Source organism: Ascaphus truei, chromosome 5, assembly GCF_040206685.1.
Source record: "Ascaphus truei isolate aAscTru1 chromosome 5, aAscTru1.hap1, whole genome shotgun sequence".
Taxonomy (NCBI): Eukaryota; Metazoa; Chordata; class Amphibia; order Anura; family Ascaphidae; genus Ascaphus; species Ascaphus truei.
In genome coordinates this window covers 51,986,292-52,009,090 of record NC_134487.1, presented here as the reverse complement: position 1 = coordinate 52,009,090, position 22,799 = coordinate 51,986,292, and the positions used below count along the sequence as shown (strand labels likewise).

Sequence of the window (22,799 nt, the reverse complement as noted above, 5' to 3'; positions counted from 1 at the left end):
CCACTGCACAACAAAAAGGTGCATTGCACCACTGCAGAGTCACTCACCGAGTTATGGTGGAGCAATTGGAAGTTCCCACACCATGGAAGTAACTGCTCGGGGAAAATGACTACACAACTGTGATGTCTGGGATCTAGATAGAAGTAAAGATGCTGTAATTCCATGAAGGCTAACCTGAGAACACCCACCATGACGACTTTAAGATAAATGTCTGCATTCCTTCACCTCACCTTTTCCAAGACGCTCCGTGCTAAGTTAATTAGAAGAGCCTCCATCCAATGTCAACCTCCAACTTCAACTGATGCACTCCCTAGCACAGATGGGTTTACAGCAGTTATGGCCTCCTCACTGCATAAAGCACTCAGATACCCTACCCACTCCTCCTGCCTATGGTCCACCTCCTTAGCACGCACATAACATCCTGATGATGCTTCCTGTGCCCAAGCTAGAGCAGCAACAGCAGCAAAGGTGCTGGGCATAGCAAACTCAGATGGTGCAACTAAAACCAGAATAAGAGACACAGATTCAAAACCTGTCATGGTGGACCACAGCATGCTAGAACTGGACTCTGCTATGGCAACCATGACACCAGCCTGATTTGCTTGCACATGTAATGCATGCTACTGTATCTCCTGCTCGCACACCTGTTCAAACAACAGCTGGGCCTGGACACAGCAAGTATCATCAGACTATGGGCCTCATGCAGTAAGCGTTGATAAGGGAATTATCGCCATTTTATAGCCAAAATTGGGTTTGAGATTCAGTAAGCGCCGATAAGTGCTTGATTTCGCCAGGTTTCGGAGCCGATTATTTTGTTATGGCCAGTCGGCTGCCGATAAGCCTGTTTTCGCCACTGATCGCCACTTTTTTAAATCGGCTGGATTCAACAAAAAAAAACAGCTTATCGGGGCTGATCGGCACTACGAAATTGAGATGTTATGGCCAATTTCTCCCGCCAACTAAAGTTGGCAGTTTGGAGGGGAGAACGATCGCTAAGGCTGCCGGAACGGCACTTAGAAAAAAAAAAACTTCTGTACATCAATGGAGTCAATGGAGCGGGGACGTATAACAGTATAGTACTGTTTACGTTTCATTGCTCACAATACAAACGTCATTTGCATTACAGTGTGGGGGCATTCCCTGCATTGTGTCACAGCTGACGTGTATTATTTGCATAACATTATACTTTTACATGTTTTCAGCATTTGCGTGTCACATTACTCATCATGTGATGATGTGCCAAGGGAAAATACTATACTCAACTCTTAAAGGAGAACCTCACATCATATCACACATTTTATTGAACTGAGCGACAATTATTTACATGATGTTACACATGTCACACATGTCACACATACACCGTATATTCATCTTCCTTTACATTACACAATGCTTGTAATGTGTCACGCATCTTTAAACGTTCATGTACATCTAAATTCTCATGTTTACATCTACGTTTGGTCCTCCCTATTTTCATGACGTCACTTATTGGACGATCAATCACATTGCATGTTTACATTGTAACCGTTGCATTACAAGCACTTCAACCTAACTTATACACACATGTACAGTAATTCATCATTGGGACACCTTGTAAACTCATTCTATAGCAACTATCCTCCTTACAGAAATGCATGCATATGCACACGACTATTCATTGTTGTCAACATGTGACAATAACATGGCTAATTACACATGTTACACCAAACTTTTCCCACGTCAATCTCAGCCTTTTTGTCTAATTACATGACTGACTGTTGCGTTCAGAAGTTTTACATGCATTGCACATGCAACTATTTATTTGCAAGCAATGTTTGTACAAAGCTTCACGTCACATCATTGGCAAATATCATCATTCCCTGCAGAATACACACAACAAATACTTATAACAAGAACTGCACACAGCTTGCCACAGAAGTACTTTATTATGTTAATGTAACACCTTGCATTTTACTATGTCACCTGACATCATCACATACCTATTTAAAGGACGCCCATTACCTGCTCATTCACAGCTACTCATTTCAAAATGTTGAGATTGTTTAGGAGACGGAGGAACATTCTTTTCTATGACATGCTTGATGATCAAGAGAATCATATAGGGCAAGGGAGGGACACACCGAGGGACAGTGACAGGGACAGTCACGCGGATACGACAGGGACAGGGAGAGGGACAGGCCGAGGGACAGGAGATCAGAGGAGAAGACAGAGGAGACAAGTTGTGCCTCGTCCGCGTCTGTACAGGGAGAGAACCCTGTTAGATGGGATGAGTGAGGAGGAGATTGTAAGTCGCTATCGTTTGAGTTCAGCAGCAATCTTATCTCTTTATCAGGAGATAAGGGGAGATTTAGATTTTTTCACAGCCAGAGGTCGTGCAGTCCCTGGGCTTGTTAAAATGCTGTGCTCATTACATTATCTTGCTTCCGCGTCATACCAGACAACTGTGGGCATAGTGGGCGGGGTCTCGCAATCTACATTCTCGCGGGCCTTGACCCAGTTTCTCTATGCACTCAATAGACGCGCTAGGAATTATATTCATTTTCCTACAGAGGCGACAGAGTGGCTGGAAGTCAGGACTGGCTTTTATAATATAGCAGGGATACCATGTGTGCTGGGTGCAATCGATTGCACACATGTTGCTTTGATTGCACCTAGTCAGAGTGAGCATGTGTACCGCAATCGTAAGCACTACCATTCACTCAATGTACAGGTGGTATGTGATGCCACGATGAGGATAATGCATATGGTACCCAAATTCCCTGGTTCAAGTCACGATTCCTCTATCCTGAGGAACTCTTCAGTCTTCCATGCGTTCGAAGAGGGACATTTTGAACATGGTTGGCTGCTGGGTGAGTACACATTTACATGTTCTAACACAAAACACATTTTTATTTAGGAATGTTGGCATTGTACAATTTGATCACTAATGTCAGCTTATGTGTGCTCCATTCATTATAGGTGACTCAGGATACGGAATTAGGCCGTGGCTCTTGACTCCGGTGCTAAACCCTCAAACTGAAGCAGAGGAGAGGTACAATGCAGCCCATATATCTACAAGATCTGTTATAGAGAGGACATTTGGCCTACTCAAGACCAGATTTAGGTGTCTGGACAGAACTGGTGGGGCTCTTCTATACAAGCCTCAAAAAGTGTCTGATATTATCCTTGCCTGTTGCATTTTGCACAATGTTGCACTGAGGCACAATGTACAGTCAGACCTAGCTGAGCCTTTGGTAGACGAGCATCCCACCCATGTAGCTGCTGAAAATGAACAAACAGCCAGTGGTGGCCAGACACGCCAGAATCTCATCAATTCATTTTTTTATTGTAAGTAAAAACATATATGTTCCAAGTTCTACTTTTATAGTTACATTATGTTATCTTAACAATAATGTTTTTTTATATACCCTTCTGGTAGGACACAGATGAATATGGGTTGCACACCTTTCTTCTCTCTGCTGTGTGCACAAAGGGATGTGGCACCGGTATGTTATTGTTGCACAGGTTATATAATCCCTCTTCAATTTTACTTTAGTTGTGTGTATGTGAATACAACTGGGGTAACAAAGCACTAATATTTTAGCATTGTGTTGTTCCTTATGCTAACACAATACACATATTATGCCCATACTCATTCATGCTTCTAGTATGCTTACATACAATGTTATTGGTGCAGTGTAACATGTACATCCATATGATGTGTACACCAGGCTGATTTACATTTTGAATGTCATTAAATATACATGGTGTTGCACATTTAACACCAAATACACACTTTGCTGTGTTGTTTACGGTACTGAAGATGGCATGTCAATGTTTGCAATTTATATATTGTTCCTTTGCATTATAGGTATATCTCCAGTATGACTGATCATGGTATGTATATTTGCTGACATCTCTCATAAGATGTGCCTACATCAATCTTCCTATAATTATTTGAAGTCAAAACCCAACATATTGGTTTAAACACAAATGTAACATATATGTACTTTCTGTATCATGTATATGCATTTAGCTACTCTTGAGCTTTCATGTGCATTGTATTAGAAAATGATTACTCCCATTTCATCACATTTTATGTATGTTTCCTTATAAATTCCATTAATGTAATATAGAGGTGTTTGGAGACAAGGGGATAACTGTACTTATTTGTTTACTTACGGGAGCTCATTCATCACGGATGAAATTGACTGATCATAACACTCCATGCATGAATGCCTGTAATCACAACAATGCGTACTACATCTTATATTTAGCAATGTAGGTGTTTTTTAATGCTAGGAATTAATAGTCAACATTAATTTAAATTAGTGACATGTGTATGTATAAGTCACACGTGTGTGGATGTGTCCTACATGTACCAAGTGTAAAACTGTTAACAGAAAACACAATTTTGTCGCAAATGTTACTGTCATTTAGCATTTCTAATTGACCAATATGACAATGTTGGTAATATTTTAGGAATATAAATCACGTCACTTCATCATTATCATGATGATAATTATCAAGTATTCTCACAATTGTAACGTCAATCACGTGCACATTAGCATAGACACACTTTTTAAGACAACTGTTTGTGTCTGTATCAATTTGTGTAGGATCCATGTATAACACCGACAAATGATAACACCAGCTTTATTATGGTAGCTTATATCATCATATTGACTATACTATGTATTTTTAGAACGTTTAATAAACACAGTAAACTATAGTTAGTTAGGTTAATGAAATATACACAGAAACGTACTTCATTACATGATGTTGATGTCATATTCAGAACATCATGCATTGTAGGGGACCACAACATCTGGCCAATAACATTATTTGCTACAGTCCCAAACCATTTTATCAACATACCCATGTAACAAGAGATTTTAAACAATAAATGGCTAGTTGGTTGTAAGTGTCCTTTACATTGGGAGAAGGAGTGGCTCAGTGAGTAAAGACACACACTGGCACTGAGAGTTTGAAGCAGGGGAGTCTGGTTCAATTCCCGGTGTCGGCTCCTTGTGACCTTGGGCAAGTCACTTTATCTCCCTGTGCCTCAGGCGGCCAAAAATAAATTGTAAGTTCCACGGGCCAGGGACCTGAGCCTGAAAAATGTGTCTGTAAAGCGCTGTGTACAACTAGCAGCGCTATACATGAACATGCTCATATTATAATTATTATTATTCTTATTATTATTGTTACATAGTTTCGACAGTCATACGTTCCATTACACAATAGAATACACAAATGTGTTAGCAGAGTGGGAATGGTTGTTATATATAAAACACACCATGCCATAAAATGATAGTAGTCATTAAAGAACACTGACACTGAAAATTCATGAGGCAATATTTTGCAACATCATTATGTTAATTAAGTGCTTATGCAATATAGGCATAAGGGTATCACATTTTTAATTGTTTGTTAATAAGCGCTGCAAGCAATATAAAATTAGTTCCATATGTAGTATAGTAGTCGGTGGCTCCTCCTCACAATCATCTCATATAAAGGTAGACTCTTCTGAAATCATACATTGATCCGATTGTATCTTCCCTGACATCTCTGAAATACAGCAAACACATGATGGTCAAATATGGCACCTTACTATATATGTATCCGTGACAACGCGTTACACAGCTCTATATGATTGTGTACATACACACGTCACTCACTTATATGTTAGAAGTACAAGTGTACATCAGTATGTAAATTTGTAGCAGGCATAACTATGTATATGAAGTGAACGTTGCCTGTATACTGAAAAATGTGCGCGCACATCTTAGTGAGCGCACGCACTTCACGCTTGGCTGCACTAACTGTTAGCGCATGCGCAAAACAAAGCGTACGTTGTGCGTTCAATACATCTTGAAAATACCATTAAACATAAAATCTTTATTTCAAATACAATGAATACGAAACTACATTCGTTCTAAACGAGTACATCTGTATTCTTTTTAAACAGACGTGTTTGGACAGAAAGGATGGCCGATAACACAATGCGCAAATGCAATACGTGTGACGTCATGTTAAACCAGCGTGAAACGCACGCTAACACTCCTCCCACTCAATTAACATTCGGCTAACGCCCAGTTGACGCCTACAAACACTGAGCCGCACACATGACACACTGCAGTTACCGTTACTATAACAAAACATGACAGCCAATAGGCTTTGAGGCGCGCACGTCGCTTGGGGGCGGGACTTACATCCGTAATACTTTTTAAGGACGCCTTGGGCCATGACAAGGGTCCCACGTCATACGTGGTGGACCCGCTTTTAAATGTTGTAGATGTAGCATGATAACAAAACAGGTATGTGTTAGAGTTATGGTAAAATGTTGCTAATATGTTTAAAGTGATAGGAAAGTACGTATATTTATTCCGTCAGCAATGTGTACTACTCTTTCAGGTTCTACTATATTGTATTCGGAAACAATTTCTTTGTGATCGCTACATGTTATGCAGTCTGCAATGTTACGCTGTATCCACGCATTGAAAGGGAAAATGGTGGTTACAAAAAAAAAAAACCATTTAAACGCAGAGTCAACTCATAACGGTTGTTATATTTACCATTCTTCTAGAATTAACTCTTCGTCTGGCTGCAACTGGTCGCTCCAGAAATGCAAGGCTTTTTCATCCACGCTTGACCCACCCGCTGAATCCAGTATGACACACATCTCCTCCATGAAGCGCTCATAGGAATCGCCACTGCTTTCTTCAAACAATTGGTCGGGAGGTAGGTTCATTTCTTCGGGTACCCATTCCAATGCATTTTCAGCTGAAAGGCTTGGTACATAATCATAGTAGTTTTGTTGTTGTACAATGTGGGTTTCAGGAATGGAGGGTGCAGATATTGCAGCAGGTATCGATTCACACGGAACAGTAGTAGCGGATCCATTGCTATTGGCATTAGGAATAAATATGCCTTTAACCACAATATATGTGCCCTCTTTCACGGTGAAATGTTTTTCTTTGGCAATCTTCCAGAAACCATAGTTGTCTTCTAGCTTATCCTGCACACGTTCAAAAAAGTCATTAGTTGATAAAGTGAATCTTATTGAGGAATTAAAATTGCGCGCATGCCGACGGTCTTGGTAATAAGGATATTTTGCTCGAATCAAATCATAGATTTGGCGTGTGCTCGCTTGGTGTCCGCAAGTTCTCAAAATAGCTTCTGACACCATGTATTTATACCCTAAATTCGGATTCATATTTTTCACGAATTCATCAGCCATTGCAGATTAGCACAAAAGATGTGTGCAGGTATCTGTTCTTTGCTCATCAAAATGAAACTGCTCAATGGCTAACAAATTGCTGTGTTTCCTTTTCAATGTCAACAAAAGTATAAACTGTAACTCCTTATTTCAAACGCCAATTGGATTTGTAGTTTTAATTGCTTGAACATTTGTGGTTTGTGATAGCCGCATGTGGGACAAACATGTATCCTTTTTTTATCTCGTTTCTGAAAACATTCCTACACTTTTAATTCAGTAACATTGAGTTTTCTTGAAAAATAACAAAGAGCACTGTGTGAAAATAGTGCTTAGACAGCCATATCAGTAAATACACACACCTGCAAAATGAAATGTTTTTTTCCCACATACATTTCTGTGTGTATTTGAAAGTCTGGTTAACTCCCTGTCTGCATGAGTTTAAATACGTGTGTATCTATATATATATAAATATATCTCTCTCATAAATATATATATATATAAAGTGTATATTGTACTATATGTATATTGTGTGTGTGTGTGTGTATGTGTATGTGTATATATATATATATATATATATATATATATATATATATATATAATTTTTTTTTTTTTTTTTTTTTTTATATTGCAGGAGTACACACAACATATTGATGGCAGTAAGTAGGCCTTGTATGAAACCTATTTAAATGGTGATAAACATGAGTGAATTAAGTAATAAACATTTGTTTGCGCCCAATAATGTTAGAGGCTCGCACTTAGTATAGTTCTCAAACATTAGGCCTGTATTATTTAAATACTGTGTTTTCACAAGGAAGCATGAAGTGTATGTTTTTTGTAAATACATCTATACCAGTTTAGATAGTACTATATATACATACACACACACACACACACACACACACACACACACACACACACACACACACACACACACACACACACACACACACACACACACACACACACACACACACACACACACACACACACACACACACACACACACACACACACACACACACACACACACAGTGTGTGTGTGTGTGTGTGTGTGTGTGTGTGCATATATGCATACATACTACATATATATTAGTATAAATTCAGAGATGTTCTTGAAACAAGAACACATAAATGATTAAAGGACAACATTACAATGGCCAGCAAAGGTAAGTAATATTTAACACAAAATCCTGCTGTACACGTACAAGAAAGATGTTTGCAGTTAAATAGGTGCTTTTATAATTGCATGTGAATAATATGCACATGCAATGATTACATCAAGTAACACACCCAAATGCAATGTTTTGCTGCAAAGTCAATGGCAGCTTCTCTAAACTTAGCAACTGGCTCCTGGTGGACCATTACTGAACAGACGATTAATACATAAATATTTATAACACTATTCATTAATTAGGAGTGTTAACATTTCCAAAACTTCACGTGTACAAGAACATACTTGAAAGTTTGGAAACAACACAGTCTTCAGCATACATACAATATTAATTAGATAATCTGAAGTCAACAAAACAAGGCCAAAGACATATTTTGTGAATTATAAAATTTATTTATTTTTGTTCCTTTTGAGAGCGAGTAACAGGCCTGCTTGTTGTCTCTTGAATTTTCCTTTTTCTTTTGCCACCAACTTTAGCCACAACAGAGCCACTTTGAGTGGCCTCTGGCACTTCACGGGCAGGGCTTGTGGCCAGTGACTCACCTACAGGGCTTTTGGGCAGTGATTCACCTACAGGGCTTTTGGGCAGTGATTCACCTACAGGGCTTTTGGGCAGTGATTCACCTACAGGGCTTTTGGGCAGTGATTCACCTACAGGGCTTTTGGGCAGTGATTCACCTACAGGGCTTTTGGGCAGTGATTCACCTACAGGGCTTGTGGCCAGTGACTCACTGACAGGGCTTGTGCCCACTGACACATGTGAGCAAGTTGGTAGACACTGCACAAGTGATGGTTGGTCTGTTTCATGTGTGTCTTTTGTTGTTTTTGACCAAAAACTGGTCAGTAGTAACTGCTTGTGTTTTGTTTTTGTGGCCTCCTTTGTAGGTGTCAGCTGCTGAATTTGTACAGATGGCAGCGGTAGGATGTCGTCAGGAACCTGCACAGCAATGTCTGCTACTTGACCGGTAACATTCGGACCTGGTGAATGAAGATCAGAAGCATGTGGTGAAAACTGACCAGCATGAACAGATCCTGCCTGTGAGGTGTTCAAGTTGAATTGTGGTACATTAGTCTTTCTCAAGTAATTAGCTTGTGTTTGCTGAACAACTAATGCTTCGAATGAGGTGTTGATTTTTTGCAACTGTTTAGGCACTTCAATGAAGACTCTGTGGAGATGTGCCAATTGTGAAACTGTTTCTTCCTGCAGTGCAATCATCCTTTCCAGCACTGTCATCAGGTCAGAATGGCGACGATTTTCTGCTTCCACAATTTTTCCCTCAGAAGCTACAATTGCATCGTATGTGGTATTTGCTGGACGATTTGGCGGTAAAACAGTTTCAATTGGAACCTCTTCATGGTCACTTGCTTGTATTTGTGTGTCTATGGCGGCGGCATCATCATCATCATCATCATAATCCTCTTCATCATGTTCTACAAATAAATGTACACATTATTAAATGGCATGTTAATCTCTGCTGTGTTACTATGTAATTCTACTGTGTCATAAGTAACAACTAACATGTTTCCATACATTTTATAACCTCACATTAAAAACTACCTTGACTTAAGAATAATGTTTGGACTCAGTATGAAATATGAGTGAATGAAAACTTGCTCTAAACTCACAACTCCTACATGATAGTTAACATCAGTAACACAATACATGTTGCCTTACACTTCATTTTCACATACACTAAGTAATCCTATTTAAAGAACATGTTCAAAACAAATAATGAACATGACAACATAACATATAGAAGAGCACATATTATATGGCCACCAACTGATACACTCACCTTCTAGGTGTGTTGAGCTGGCTGACCCAGGTGAAGACACTTGTTCCGTCTCAGGTGACACATGTCCTCCAGGGGCAACTATATTTAACAATAACATTAGTTTTACATTTACATGTGTAAATATTGAACAAACAGTTATTGTATGTTCTGTATTTATGAGTACCTAACAGCATCAGTTCCTTTACCCAAAATGTGTGTGTGAAAGTGAACATAAATAGTTGTAATAACAATGTACATGCCTGTGTACTTAGAAGTTTTGAGTTCCCTAACATACAACATACTATGGTTCTGCAGTAATGCGTGAGGATAAATACATTAAATTTGTACATAAAAATCATATGTTGTGTAGTGATATCAGTATCATAATGTACATAACTATCATGAGATGACCATTCACAATGGTTATCATGAAGGTGGTCATATTGCAAAAAGTGTTGTTTTTGGTAGAGGATATGTGTGGTACATTAATATAAGATATGGCACACCTGAATGTGGCTGTGACTCAACAAGACAACACATGCAGTGTGTGATAATGTGTCGTTGATAGTAGTTCAACTATAGATATGAGTGAACTAATGTGTGACGTACGCTTTGATAAGTAATGAGTTGTTGGGGCATTTAGTAGCTAAAGTTAAGCTTTCAAATGAGTGTGATTAACTTCAGTTGTGCTACTCAGGTTGTAAGAACGGTATTCCCTTCCCCAAAAAGCCTAATCAGCCACACCTTTCAATTACCTGAAACAGGTGAAAATGGTGTGAACTAAGTTGACCCTAAAATGAGGCTGTAATTAGTGTGTGTGCTGAACCCCACCCCCTCTGTTGAAGTGTATGCTGTGATGAGATATTAATTGCAGCTGCTTTAACACAATGGTAGATGAGCTAAATAGTCGTGTGCAGTTTTTAAGTTATGAAAACAATGACATAACATATGATACGTGTGCCTCATTATGCTGTCTTATGACTTAAAGCAAAAATGGACCTTTTCATAAACAACTATAGATGTGTTAGTGCAAGTGATGTTTGTAGGCCGTTGCATGCAATATATTTGATGCATGCTTAAAATAGGCAGTAATGTCATGTTTGTCGGAGTAAAATAAATAAAATACACAATAATATTATACATATTTCTGTTCTGTACCTGTAGCTAGTAATAATTTCTCATTAACATGTGTTACACATGTGTACTACCCTGTTGTTCCCCATCTTCGCCCACCATCAATTGATTCCACTGCAGCAATGCATTTTGGGAATTCACATGTAAATGAGCACGCAATGGCACATGCTATATTAGTTACTGCTTTTAGTAGGACTACAACATATATGTCTATTTTGAGATATATATATATATATATACAGAATCAGACATATACATATATAGATGCAGGTATGCTTATATTGTGAAGACAGTATAAAAAGCAGTGTAAATATGCAAAATAACTGTAAGCAACGACACGCCTAGTACATTAATATTTCTCACCTGGTGGAAATTGTGAGGGATAAATTCCAATATCCCGGTCACCAGGTAAGCCTTCCACGACGACGGGAAGTAATTTTGCCCGAAGCAGCTCCTCCAATGGACTTAATATGAGACGTTGTAGTGTCGGCCCACCTCCAGTGCCAATAGCATGCACGCGTTGCTGTTGTATTTTCTTTTTCAATTTGGACCTAATATCATCAAATCTCTTGTGACAATTCCGCTTGTCCCTCACATGATTCCCACACGCATTGACACCAATGACTATTGTGTCCCACATTTCTTTTCTGCTTGCTGAACTTGTCCGCCCTTGAAAAACATATAAAATATATGAGGTAAATTAATAATAATAGAAGCACCAGTTTCCTACACTGCTAGCTGTTCCAAGAGATAGCAAACATGCTGTTTTAGGTGTAATATGTGAAGCACATGAGCATTCACTACTAAACCTATACATGTAAGCAAGGTTGCATTCATATTGTATGCAGTTATGGCAAATTGACCGCCTGTGTTTAGTTGTCCTTGTAAGGCATGATAAAAAGCTGTGTTTCCAGACTAATTAACATAGAAAGATATTCTGAACCCATATTTGCATATGAACAAAACTCAGATGACCTAGGATCACATGTATTTGAATAATAAATGTAAAGGTACACTTACCTAGTAAATGTCCATATATACTGTCATAGTGCTCCAGAATGCCAGTGACAAGAGCTGTATTTTCCTGGTCATTGAAGCGAGGATTATGTGGCTTCTCCACACGTTTCTTCCGAGCAGGTTTAGGGTCAGAGCTTGGCTGGTGCTGACTGGACTCTCCTTGTTCCAATGGAAGAGCCTCCAAAAGCTGCCCACCAGCAAGCACGCCACCACCATCCACCCCATCAGCAACTGCGCCACCAGCAGCACTCACAGCACCAGCACTCCCACTCCTAGCACCAGCACTCCCACTCCTAGCACCAGCACTCCCACTCCTAGCACCAGCACTCCCACTCCCAGCACCAGCACTCCCACTCCCAGCAACAGCACTCCCACTCCCAGCAACAGCACTCCCACTCCCAGCAACAGCACTCCCACTCCCAGCAACAGCACTCCCACTCCCAGCAACAGCACTCCCACTCCCAGCAACAGCACTCACACTCCCAGCAACAGCACTCCCACTCCCAGCAACAGCACTCACACTCCCAGCAACAGCACTCCCACTCCCAGCAACACCACTCGGTGCACCAGCAACATCACTCCCCTGAACAGTACGTTCACTCCGACGCGTACTCCCACGAGTAGCACTCCCACTCCCACCAGCATCACTCTTCCCACGCTTTGCGGGCATACTTCCAGCACTCACAAAAAACAGACAAGAAATGTACATCCAATCACACGAAACACTTCCACATATAAAACAAGACAAAGATGTAAACAAAACAACAATGGACAAAGCTCACCCAATACACAAGTCTCTCAGTCAATATGCAAATCTTCAATCAGCCAGCTCTGTGCGTCTCTCTCTCTCTCACTCCCAACAACACAGAGAATGATTAGCAGTACACGTTGCCTTTAAATATGGCGCGCAATCCAATACATGCTTGTTTCGCCTGATTCAGCAAGATTTGTGATTGGGCAACCTAACAGCACCCCGCCACGCACGCCGATACACCTGTGTGTGATCGGCTAATCATCGTGAGAGTGGGCGGATTTGTTTTCGGGTTGATTTTGAATGTATTCGGCACTTACTGCATACGGAGAGGAAAAATCGCCAATAACATGACTAATCGGTAAGATTGCCGATTTCACATAATCGACGCTTACTGCATGAGGCCCTATGTCAGTATACAAACATACATAAATAAGGAGACAAGAGGTGCTCCTAGAAAGATCCCTATTTACTGCACAGCAAAGCCAAAAATAATCTACAGGTATAGTAACCCACTTGAAATATAGTGTAGGCTATGAGGGTACAATTAAGTAACCGCTCCCAACACTGTGGGAGGACAATTACCATTAAAATGCCCGAAGGCAAAAATAATAAATTGTTTAATATTTAACAAAAATCGACGCAGTAGCACATACACTGGCGACACACTTTATTGAAGTGTGGCCAGTTCCGCAAGCCGGGAGATTTCCCGGCTTGCAAGTGGCAGCCCCTCGGCGTGCCGCGCGTCTCCGATGAGCGGTCACGCGTCATCGGGTGCCTGCGCCCCCTGCACGCGCGTCCAGGGCTCCCCGAGGGTGCCCTGGTGTCCCGCGATGTGGGGGACGGCGGCAGGGGGTTCCGGGGGACCCGGCGGACCCGGCAGCGGTAGGGAGAGTGCCCCGATCGGAGGGCGCTCTTCCGCTGCTTTGGCGCGCGCCCGGCACCCTCCGGCGCGTGCCAGGATACTGCTGCGGCCGAGAACGGGCAAATGCTCGAATAAACTCGGCCGCAGCAGTACTCAAAACAACCATAAAATCAATTAAAACTTATATCACGGGTGATACAGGGTAAAGGGATATCCCAAATCCCAAAGTTAAATCCCAAATAATAATGTATATCTCCTTTACAATTCCTGGTTTGTAGTATGAGACAAAAATAAGTACATACGGGTAAGTGAGCATGTAACACTAGACCCTTATGTCTCAGGGTAGGGTGGTAGTAAATGTTATACTGATCAATGAACACTGTAAGTAATCTGCTAAGTGTCAGTAGCCAGGCAGCATACTAGCAACATATGGTACAATGCATACAAAGTGGTGTGTACGGATAGGTATCAGATCCTCATATATCACATATAGCCAGTGAGAATATTATAATCGCACGATCGATGTATCATGAGTACACAGTAGGCATACAATTACCAGAGTGCAGAGATAAGCAGCGACGTCTGCATCCATAATCAAGACATAATCAAAGCATAAATAACCTATACTCAGCAGTCCCAGCTTGACCCACCCAACTACAAACGCTCAGGAACAATCTCACCCGTGACTCCTCCTACACGACGTCAACGCGATGACGTCATGCCGACGTATGTTTCGCGCATAAGGGGCTGGCGCTTTCTCAAGGTGGGAGGTAATGGAATGAGCTGCGCTGCCCTCTTATATACCCACATGCCGCGCGGTCAGAATATGTCAGTATACATATAGAATCACCTGAGGTGAATGACAGGAAGGAGCTGCTGACAGAAACTGACTCTCCAACAACTAGGCAATAACCTTTAAATCCTAAATCTAACCTGCTTCTTCTATGACAGAGTTACTGTGCTTGCCAACACAACCTGTTCCTCTGACACAGGATGAACAGGAGTAAGAGCAGCAGATTCCTGAGACATGAACACAACTGGGGTTTAAGCAGCCACCATACTACTGCTACTCCTATGGCTGGCATCAGCAGCACCAACTGCTGCCCTTGCTTTTGTGCCCATAATTTTCCTCTGTCTCATAGGAGGGGCATGAGCAGAGCCCCTCAGGACAGCTATACTCCTTATTTGTGTCAGCCTTGTGAGAGCTCATCACTGCTTCTCCCTGGTTGACGTCTGACAGGAACCGAACCATGCCCAGGGTCATCGGATACTTTCATGTATGTTTGGGTGTGGCATGTGTTTGTATATCCAACTCCCAGATTGACTGGCATTATATATCAAGCCACTTCACAGTGTGAGCCTGGCCCAGTGCCATTAAGGTATCTATGTATGCGTCTTTATTTATATAGTGCCATTAATGTACATAGCGCTTCACAGCAGTAATCCACGTAACAATCATATAAATAACAAATAATACAAATAACACATAAACGGAAGACGTGCTTCAGACATAAAATTAACATTTAGGAAAAGGACTACATCTATGATCCCATTCATGGACTACAACTGGGTGTCCATGACTGTGAAGCTCATGCAATAAGTGTACCATGCCATTTTCTTATAGTTATATCTTTGCTGCCCAAGAAAGTGGATCTCTGCAATATCAAGAACTATCAAAAAGGTCTCTCTGCTATGCACAAACTACTGTATAAGATCATGGGCAAAAGCTCAAGTCTGTGCTGGTAAAAGGAGACAAAGGGCCCAACACCAACTAAAAGACTAGAAGAAAAGAAGACAACTTTCAAGAAACAAAGAAGAGACTTGCCGGAGACTGGTCTTCAAGCAATGGAATATCCATTACTTCGAGTCAAGTTGAAGATATATGTGTCTGTGTGTGTCTGTGTGTGTCTGTCTTTTTTAACAATCTAGCAATGGATTCACTAAAATTGGATTGATTTTTCACTGATTGTTTGGTGCTACAGAGAAGGATGAGGAGGATGAGGCTTCATCCTGGCAAGGGTAAGTAACACATTTATTTATTATAGGCTTTCTATTGATTGTCATTGTAGCCTCGTTGAAAGGCATAGGTAACCACAGTGACATCAATGGATTAAATGGCAAGAGTTGATCTATTTTATTGTGTATTTTATTGTAATTTGCATTTTTTGTAATGGGATTTTCATTTTATTGTAATGTACTGTATTTGCTTTTGAATGGGCAAAAGCACTATTAGCCATATTTGGCTAATATTGCTATTGCCCATTACTGTGTGTGGTGGTGGGGTGTTTTGTTGGGGGTAGAGAGGGTAGTTGAAGGGGTTAGTTGCCCCATGGTGGGTGGATAGGCCTCCAGAAGGAGGGATAGCGATAAGGGGTTAACCCCTTAATTATGTTTGGGGTTACTACCTGCTAAGGTAATTAAGCAGTTACTGCAGAGTAGATGACATTTTAATGGTTGGGCATCAACCCTTTATTGGATGTTGGTATCCACAGTGCTGATCAATGGTTTTACAGTTCAACATTTATTGTAAATGTATGTTTAATTTTTTACTGTCTTTTTTAGCTTTTTATTTTCTATACTGTACTGAAGCAGTGGTTCTCTGGAGGTGAACCCCAGCAATTTCAATTCTGGAGACCTCCTGCTTCCGGAAAAGGGGTGCTGATATCTTCTCTGGCTGGGCTAGCTTCTTATTGGCCCACATGACATGGGAGCTTTAATCCACAGCCGGAGAAGTTTCCAGCACCCCCTTACAGAGGTCTATATCTCCAGAAGCAGTGGGCTCCCAGGACTGAAATGAATGTAGTTCACCTTTGGAGATCCCCTCTTGACACCCAGTATAGAAAACTGATTTAAATGCCCAGCCCCTTAATGAGTTTGATTACCGAATTTGGTCCTCTAGTGTTCGCCCCCACGACAGAGAGGTCCATATTTGGACATTTACGTCATCAAGGGGCAGGGCAGACTGGAGCCTTTAAGAGCTGCTCTGGGGTAAATTGTGAGTTTTTCTCTGTGGTACTTCTTTAGCAGCTATTAGTGACTGCTTTAATCCTTCCAGGCCACAAAATGTACTTCTTTTAGGGGCCATAAGTCTTACTACATCTGTAAGTGTGTTATGTACCGGAGGTTATTCATTAGACTGCAATAGTGCCAAATGAGGTAGTGTCACACATTCATTGATTTCAATGTAAGTTTCCATATGACAGAGTAAGCACTATTACATTTGAGCCCTTTGGCTCCCTCATAATGTACCACAAACATCATTAGGGTCGGCACACCAGAGCCCTATGATGTAGATGGTACGTCATGTTAAAATAGAAGGTCCCGTTCAACTCTCCATTGGATGAGTGGGAAGCCCTCTCCACTTCCATTCACATGATAGGTGGCCTACCCACAACCACATGATCGCTAACCACAATAATCCAGAAGACTGGTGACCCTCGGGAGGCACTGGTCTTCCGGGCATTCATAGGGTTAATAAATATCCCCCTTGAATCATAAACCAATGCAGCTACAATACATTTCTACTGCCAAGGCTTTTCAGATGCGCTGCATTTCAATATGAATAATAAAACTATAGCTGAATAAATGAATATATTTATTCAAATTCAAGAAGCAATGGAAAATGAATTATATTTTTATATTATTTGGCTGAGCATCTAGAATTATTTTGCATTTATTTTAAAATAATGTATTTTTTAATAGAGTAAATATCATACACATCCATCAGTTTGTGATATCTTATTGTCATCTCTTTGGAGCTTTTATGTTGTGATCTTTACTTACTAATGTGAAATTATATTATGTACATTTAGTAATTATTACTAATAAAGTTTATTTAGCAGAATTGCTTGGCTAAATCAGGAGGCCATTGTCAAATCATATAATAGAAGATCACTATTTTTGTCTTGGAATAAGTTTTTTTTGCCGTTTTTCACAGGTTTTTTTCTTATTCCAGTTGCAGTAGTGTCTGACATTGTGGTATAATTGCCCCAATAATTATATAAAATGCAAAAAAACATTGGACTTTATATAGAAATGTACAATGGGTTATAAACCAAACTGTATATTTTTTTTAAAGAGAAAATAGTGGTACAAGTTATACAGTAAGTACAGGTAAGCACTTTCCCTGGTGTCTTGGTTCTTGTAGCTTTTTTTTTAGAGTTTATTATGGTCCTGATTTCACCTCAAGTACATTGGTTTTGAATTATAGTGAAATATGACTTAGATTAAATAACAATAAAATCAGGTACCTTCGAGCTATTTTGCTTCCTTTATAGTTATTTGTAATTCCAAATCGATTTAGTAAATGTTATGCTAAAAATAATTTGGTTTATTATTTGATTATAACGGTTAAACCAACTTGAACTGATTAAGTGGTGTAGATACACAAATAATAATAATAATAATAATAATAATAATAATAATAATAACAACAACCAACAGGATAATATAATGCAAAATAAAGTACTTGTGTAACAAAAATCCTAAGGCAGAATACAGGCTGGATTGCACTGTTAACTACAGATATACAGTAGCCAGACTTACTGTTTTCGGTACCATGACAAGGCATGTGATTCCACCCATGGGAACACTTTGTTTACTGTGGCTTGCCCGCCGGCCGGCGATGATCAACCGGCAGAATTGTTTGTGGGCTTATTTATGTCATTGCAATGCAGTATCTGTCAGACATATGGTGCACTGAATATCTTTGATCATGCTCTCGTTCAATCGTACAAAAACGAAACACGTGTATCTATGCAATATACAATGTAACAATGTTACTTGAAATGTCTAAAATCCCTGAACGTCACTCAACACTGGCAGGATGGCTGAGGTATCTATATATGTAGCGCCATACAGTAGTAAAATACGTGACAATCATATAAATAACAGATCATGGGAATAAGTGCTTCAGACATAAATGTAACATTATGGAAGAGGTGTCCATGCTCTGAAGAGCTTACAATCTAATTGGTAGGAAGAAAGTACAGAGACAGTAGGTGGGCATTGTGGTAAGTGCGTCTGCAGGTGCCAAGTTTTATGTATCATGTGTATAGTTTTAGCCACGGTGCTTCTCGGTGCTTCTCGGACCAATGTCTGGAAAATGTACAGCCAGGGCATTACCAGCAGACCCCGCTGTACCCACAGAATATTCAGCACCTATAGTCAAATAGAAAGTGAACATATAATGTGGCAGGTCACCAATCGCAATGTGAATAAAAATGTCACTTGAAAAAAAGTGAAATAAATGTCTGTGCTGACCCAAATCAAGTGATTTAGACAGAAATGTACATTAAAGAATGAATATCAAAAAAGATGTGGTTGAAAAATTTGTATCAAAATATAAAAAATACACAACCTTATCTCAAAGGCTAAATGTGAGAGAGTGTGTTGCTATCCATAAAAGGTGGCTCGTCATCTCAGAGGCTGAAGGAAACAGAAAAAGGACAAGTGCACGACTCCCATTGTGTAGTATTTAAAAACATATTTTGTATATTGTGAAAGAGGGTAAGTATCACAAAAAAGACGATTCACACAGTTGGTTTCTGATCCGGGCGGCGGTGGCAGGGTAGGCAGATAGGATAGCTTCCAATCAGTGCATCCACGGTCCAGAGAGCTCCAGTGGAGATGCAACCAATGGGGTTGATATATCCCTTCAGCAAGAGTATCCCTACATTTAGTAATGACATCATAGGAGCGACCCTATGGCAGCACGTCAATAAGCCCAAATTGAACCGCAATCAGGAGATACAGGAAATAGTCCAGATATAGTTCACAGAATAAAAATAGCTTTAAAAGAACTGCTTTTTTGTACTGTACATAAGATACTCACCCTCTTTCAACAAATAATAACACATACAGTGATTAATATAGAGACCAACTACTGTAACTGCCCAAAGAACAGCGAAAATACATGCACTTCCTCAAAGAGATCGGATGTCATGAGTGACGTCATGACAGCAGATTGCAATTAAGTAAATTTAAAACTAATACAAAACCACTCAACAATAATGACTGTAAGAGAAAGGGAAAGAATGGAGGAGAAAAAGAAAACAAAGATAAAAATATGATGAGAGATTTATTTTAACTGTTCCCATTTATATCTCAATGCAAGTATAGTATTGCATATAATCTGCTTTTATAGAATACCAGCTCATTACCAAGAAATGTAGTTCTTTACAAAATACATATTTGAATATAATGTTGTATACTTAATAGTCCTCCTCTAAATCAACAAACCAAAATATCACTCAAAAGTAACTAAAACATTTATTCTTGCTCCCTTTTATTATATATACTGTAATTGAGAAGGAGAGTAGGAGAGTATTTTACAATAAAGTTACCATAGACATTATACAGTAAAAATATATTATAAAAGTGTTTATCTCATCAATTTATCATGCTGTGGGACATGTACAATTAATAATCAGAATACCTAAGGGGGAAAAAAGATGGATAATGAAAATATATAGCAATTTCTTAATAAAGAAAAAGGAAGAAAAAAAAAACAGGTCATTGTTATAAACAATTATAGAAAAAAAAAAATTAGCAAAAGAAAAACAAAAACTAAATAATAAAATAAAAACACTACTCCTAATAGAGGAATATATATGGAAGACTAATCCCCAGGATACATAAATTGAAGATCCATATACACAAAAATGATACGTAAACTAATTGTACGTGGCCATAGAAATTTACTAACACCCACTATGCAGATTATATCAAGTAGAGATGGGCAGAACAGTCTTAATCTGTTCCCTGGAATTCCGTGGAATGTTTTAACAAAATCTGTCCAACCCACTAAAATCCGTCTGCGGATTGGATAGTAGAAAATCCTGACGGATTCATTCAAATCCGTCATAGAATACAATCCGGTTGGATTTTTAAGAATCCATTGCTAGAGAGTTTAAAAAAAAAGACACAGGCAGCACTTTCTAACATAATCTGTGTCTCGAGTTGTAAATATATCCCCTCAAAACGTCCCTCCAAATACATTGAAGAGACATGCCTGTACTGAAAAAGGAGCACATCCTGAGGTACCTTGCTGGGAGATTTGTTAATGGCTATGCAAACTATATTTAAATGACTCCCATTCCACACTTACTAAAATGATTTCCATACCAACCATGTAAAGTTGATAAGCCTAAGTTACCAACCTAGAGACTGGAATGGTGCCAGACCCAATAGTATTAGAACCCACAACCACTGCTTTTCTAGGTCACAGCTTTAGTAGTGGGAGCTAAACCAGTTTGGATCCAAGTTGAGGATCATTGCTTTGTATATTTTAATGGTCAAAAGCGATGTTAGCCATATTTGGTTAATAGGGCTATTGCCCATTACTGTGTGGAGGGTTTTTGGGGGTAGAGGATGTGTGTGAAGGGTGTAGTTGCAACAGGGTGTGTAGCCCAGTAACAATCATTGGATTAAATGGCTAGTTTTTATTGTAATGTCATTTGTATTGCAATTTGTATTTTTTTTGTACAGTAATGTTTATTGAAATTAACAAAAGCGCTGTTAACCATATTTGAATAATATGGCTATTGCCTGTTTCTGTGTGTAGTGTTGGGAGGGGGGGGGAATGAGGTGAAGATTTGTTGGGGGTAGAGGGGGTGGTGGAAGGTGGTCATTGTCCCAGGGTGGGTGGTTAGGCCTCCCGGGGGAAGAAGGAGGGATCAACCCCTTCATTACCATAGCAGTTATTTTTATATACAGTACTGTATTGAAGCAGGGGGTCTGCCGAGGTGAACCCTATTTATTTCAACTCCGGGGACCCCCTGCTTCTTTAAAAAAAAGACCTCCATTGAGGGTGCCAGTAGCTGCACCGGCTGGGCACACGTGGTACAGCAGCTTTAAGTCCCAGCTACCAACACCCCCTATGGAGGTCTATATCTCCAGGAGCAGGGGGGTCCACAGAGTTAAAATTAATGGAGGTTCACCTCTGGAGACCCTCTGCTACAGTACAGTATATCAAAATAATAAAACATTCAATCACTAATACTGTTGCCGGTCAGGAAGACAGTGAGGGTCATTTTTTCTCTGGGACTCCTCTGTGCAGTTATTACAGAAGTGTGAAAAATGACAAAAAATAACAGCGCAATACTGCAATGGTGAAGTATATCAAGTATATTATAAAAGTATTAAAGGTAAGTATTCTGCGTACATTTGGTAAAAAGAACAAGTGCATTGAGTGTATATAACACAACAGGTTACCACACGATGTAACTGCGGCAGGTAATACAGGCTCTCTGGTGGTCTTCGATTGGGATTGTGACTTCAGCCCCGCGTCCTGAACAGTAGGTGCGCTGCACACTCCGTCTTTCCTTTAACCCAGACCTCGTCAGCAGGGGATTCCTTCCGGAGACAGTGGTATTAGGAATCTCAGACTGCAGGGCAACGTCACCACTCGATGATGCAGTAGTCACGTGATGGAAAGTCCCTTGCGCATGCGTGTCACGGGATTCAGTCCAAATAGGTAAAACTAGATGACAGCCCCACGGTGGCAGAAAGATGTATAACAACTACTATGTAGCTGCAGCAATCGCAACAGGTGTCCACCGCTCTTCCGTTTGCAGAAACGGATAGTAGGGCAAATGATAAACAAGCAAAATCACTGGAATATGTACTCGCACTATAAAAACATGTATCCTACGCGTTTCATAGCTGATAACGCTACTTCATCAATTTCACATTCTTCCCAATCAATAAAAGCCTTTCCAAACACTGAGCAATGATGTATTCTTTCAGTGGATGTATCTTCCTCCAAAGTTGGGATATCCCTCAGGGTATACAGGGGTCGTGCAAGGTGGAAAGAAATTGAAAATAGTGCACACGAAGAAATTAAATGTTTTAATACATACAGTTTTTATTTAATTCATTTATTT

The 22,799-nt window shown here is 40.0% G+C and overlaps 1 protein-coding gene across 1 annotated transcript; it reads right to left on the bottom strand.

Moving 5' to 3' along the window:
* Positions 1-281: 281 nt before the first annotated feature.
* Positions 282-10,343, bottom strand: LOC142494643 (uncharacterized). The gene is made up of 3 exons (XM_075599076.1): positions 10,169-10,343; positions 9,051-9,803; positions 282-499 (listed from the first exon to the last, which is right to left on the bottom strand). The coding sequence occupies exons 1-3, from the start codon at positions 10,263-10,265 to the stop codon at positions 282-284; spliced, it is 1,068 nt and encodes a 355-aa protein (XP_075455191.1). The 5' UTR covers positions 10,266-10,343.
* Positions 10,344-22,799: the final 12,456 nt, after the last annotated feature.

Excerpts from the sequence above, each read along its gene's own strand:
- LOC142494643 (XM_075599076.1), bottom strand. The coding sequence starts at position 10,265 with ATGTTATTGTTAAATATAGTTGCCCCTGGAGGACATGTGTCACCTGAG. Across the intron at positions 9,804-10,168 it reads CAGCTCAACACACCTAGAAG|AACATGATGAAGAGGATTAT; the intron begins GTGAGTGTATCA and ends ATTTATTTGTAG. Across the intron at positions 500-9,050 it reads ACTGCCCAAAAGCCCTGTAG|TTGCACCATCTGAGTTTGCT; the intron begins GTGAATCACTGC and ends TTCTGGTTTTAG.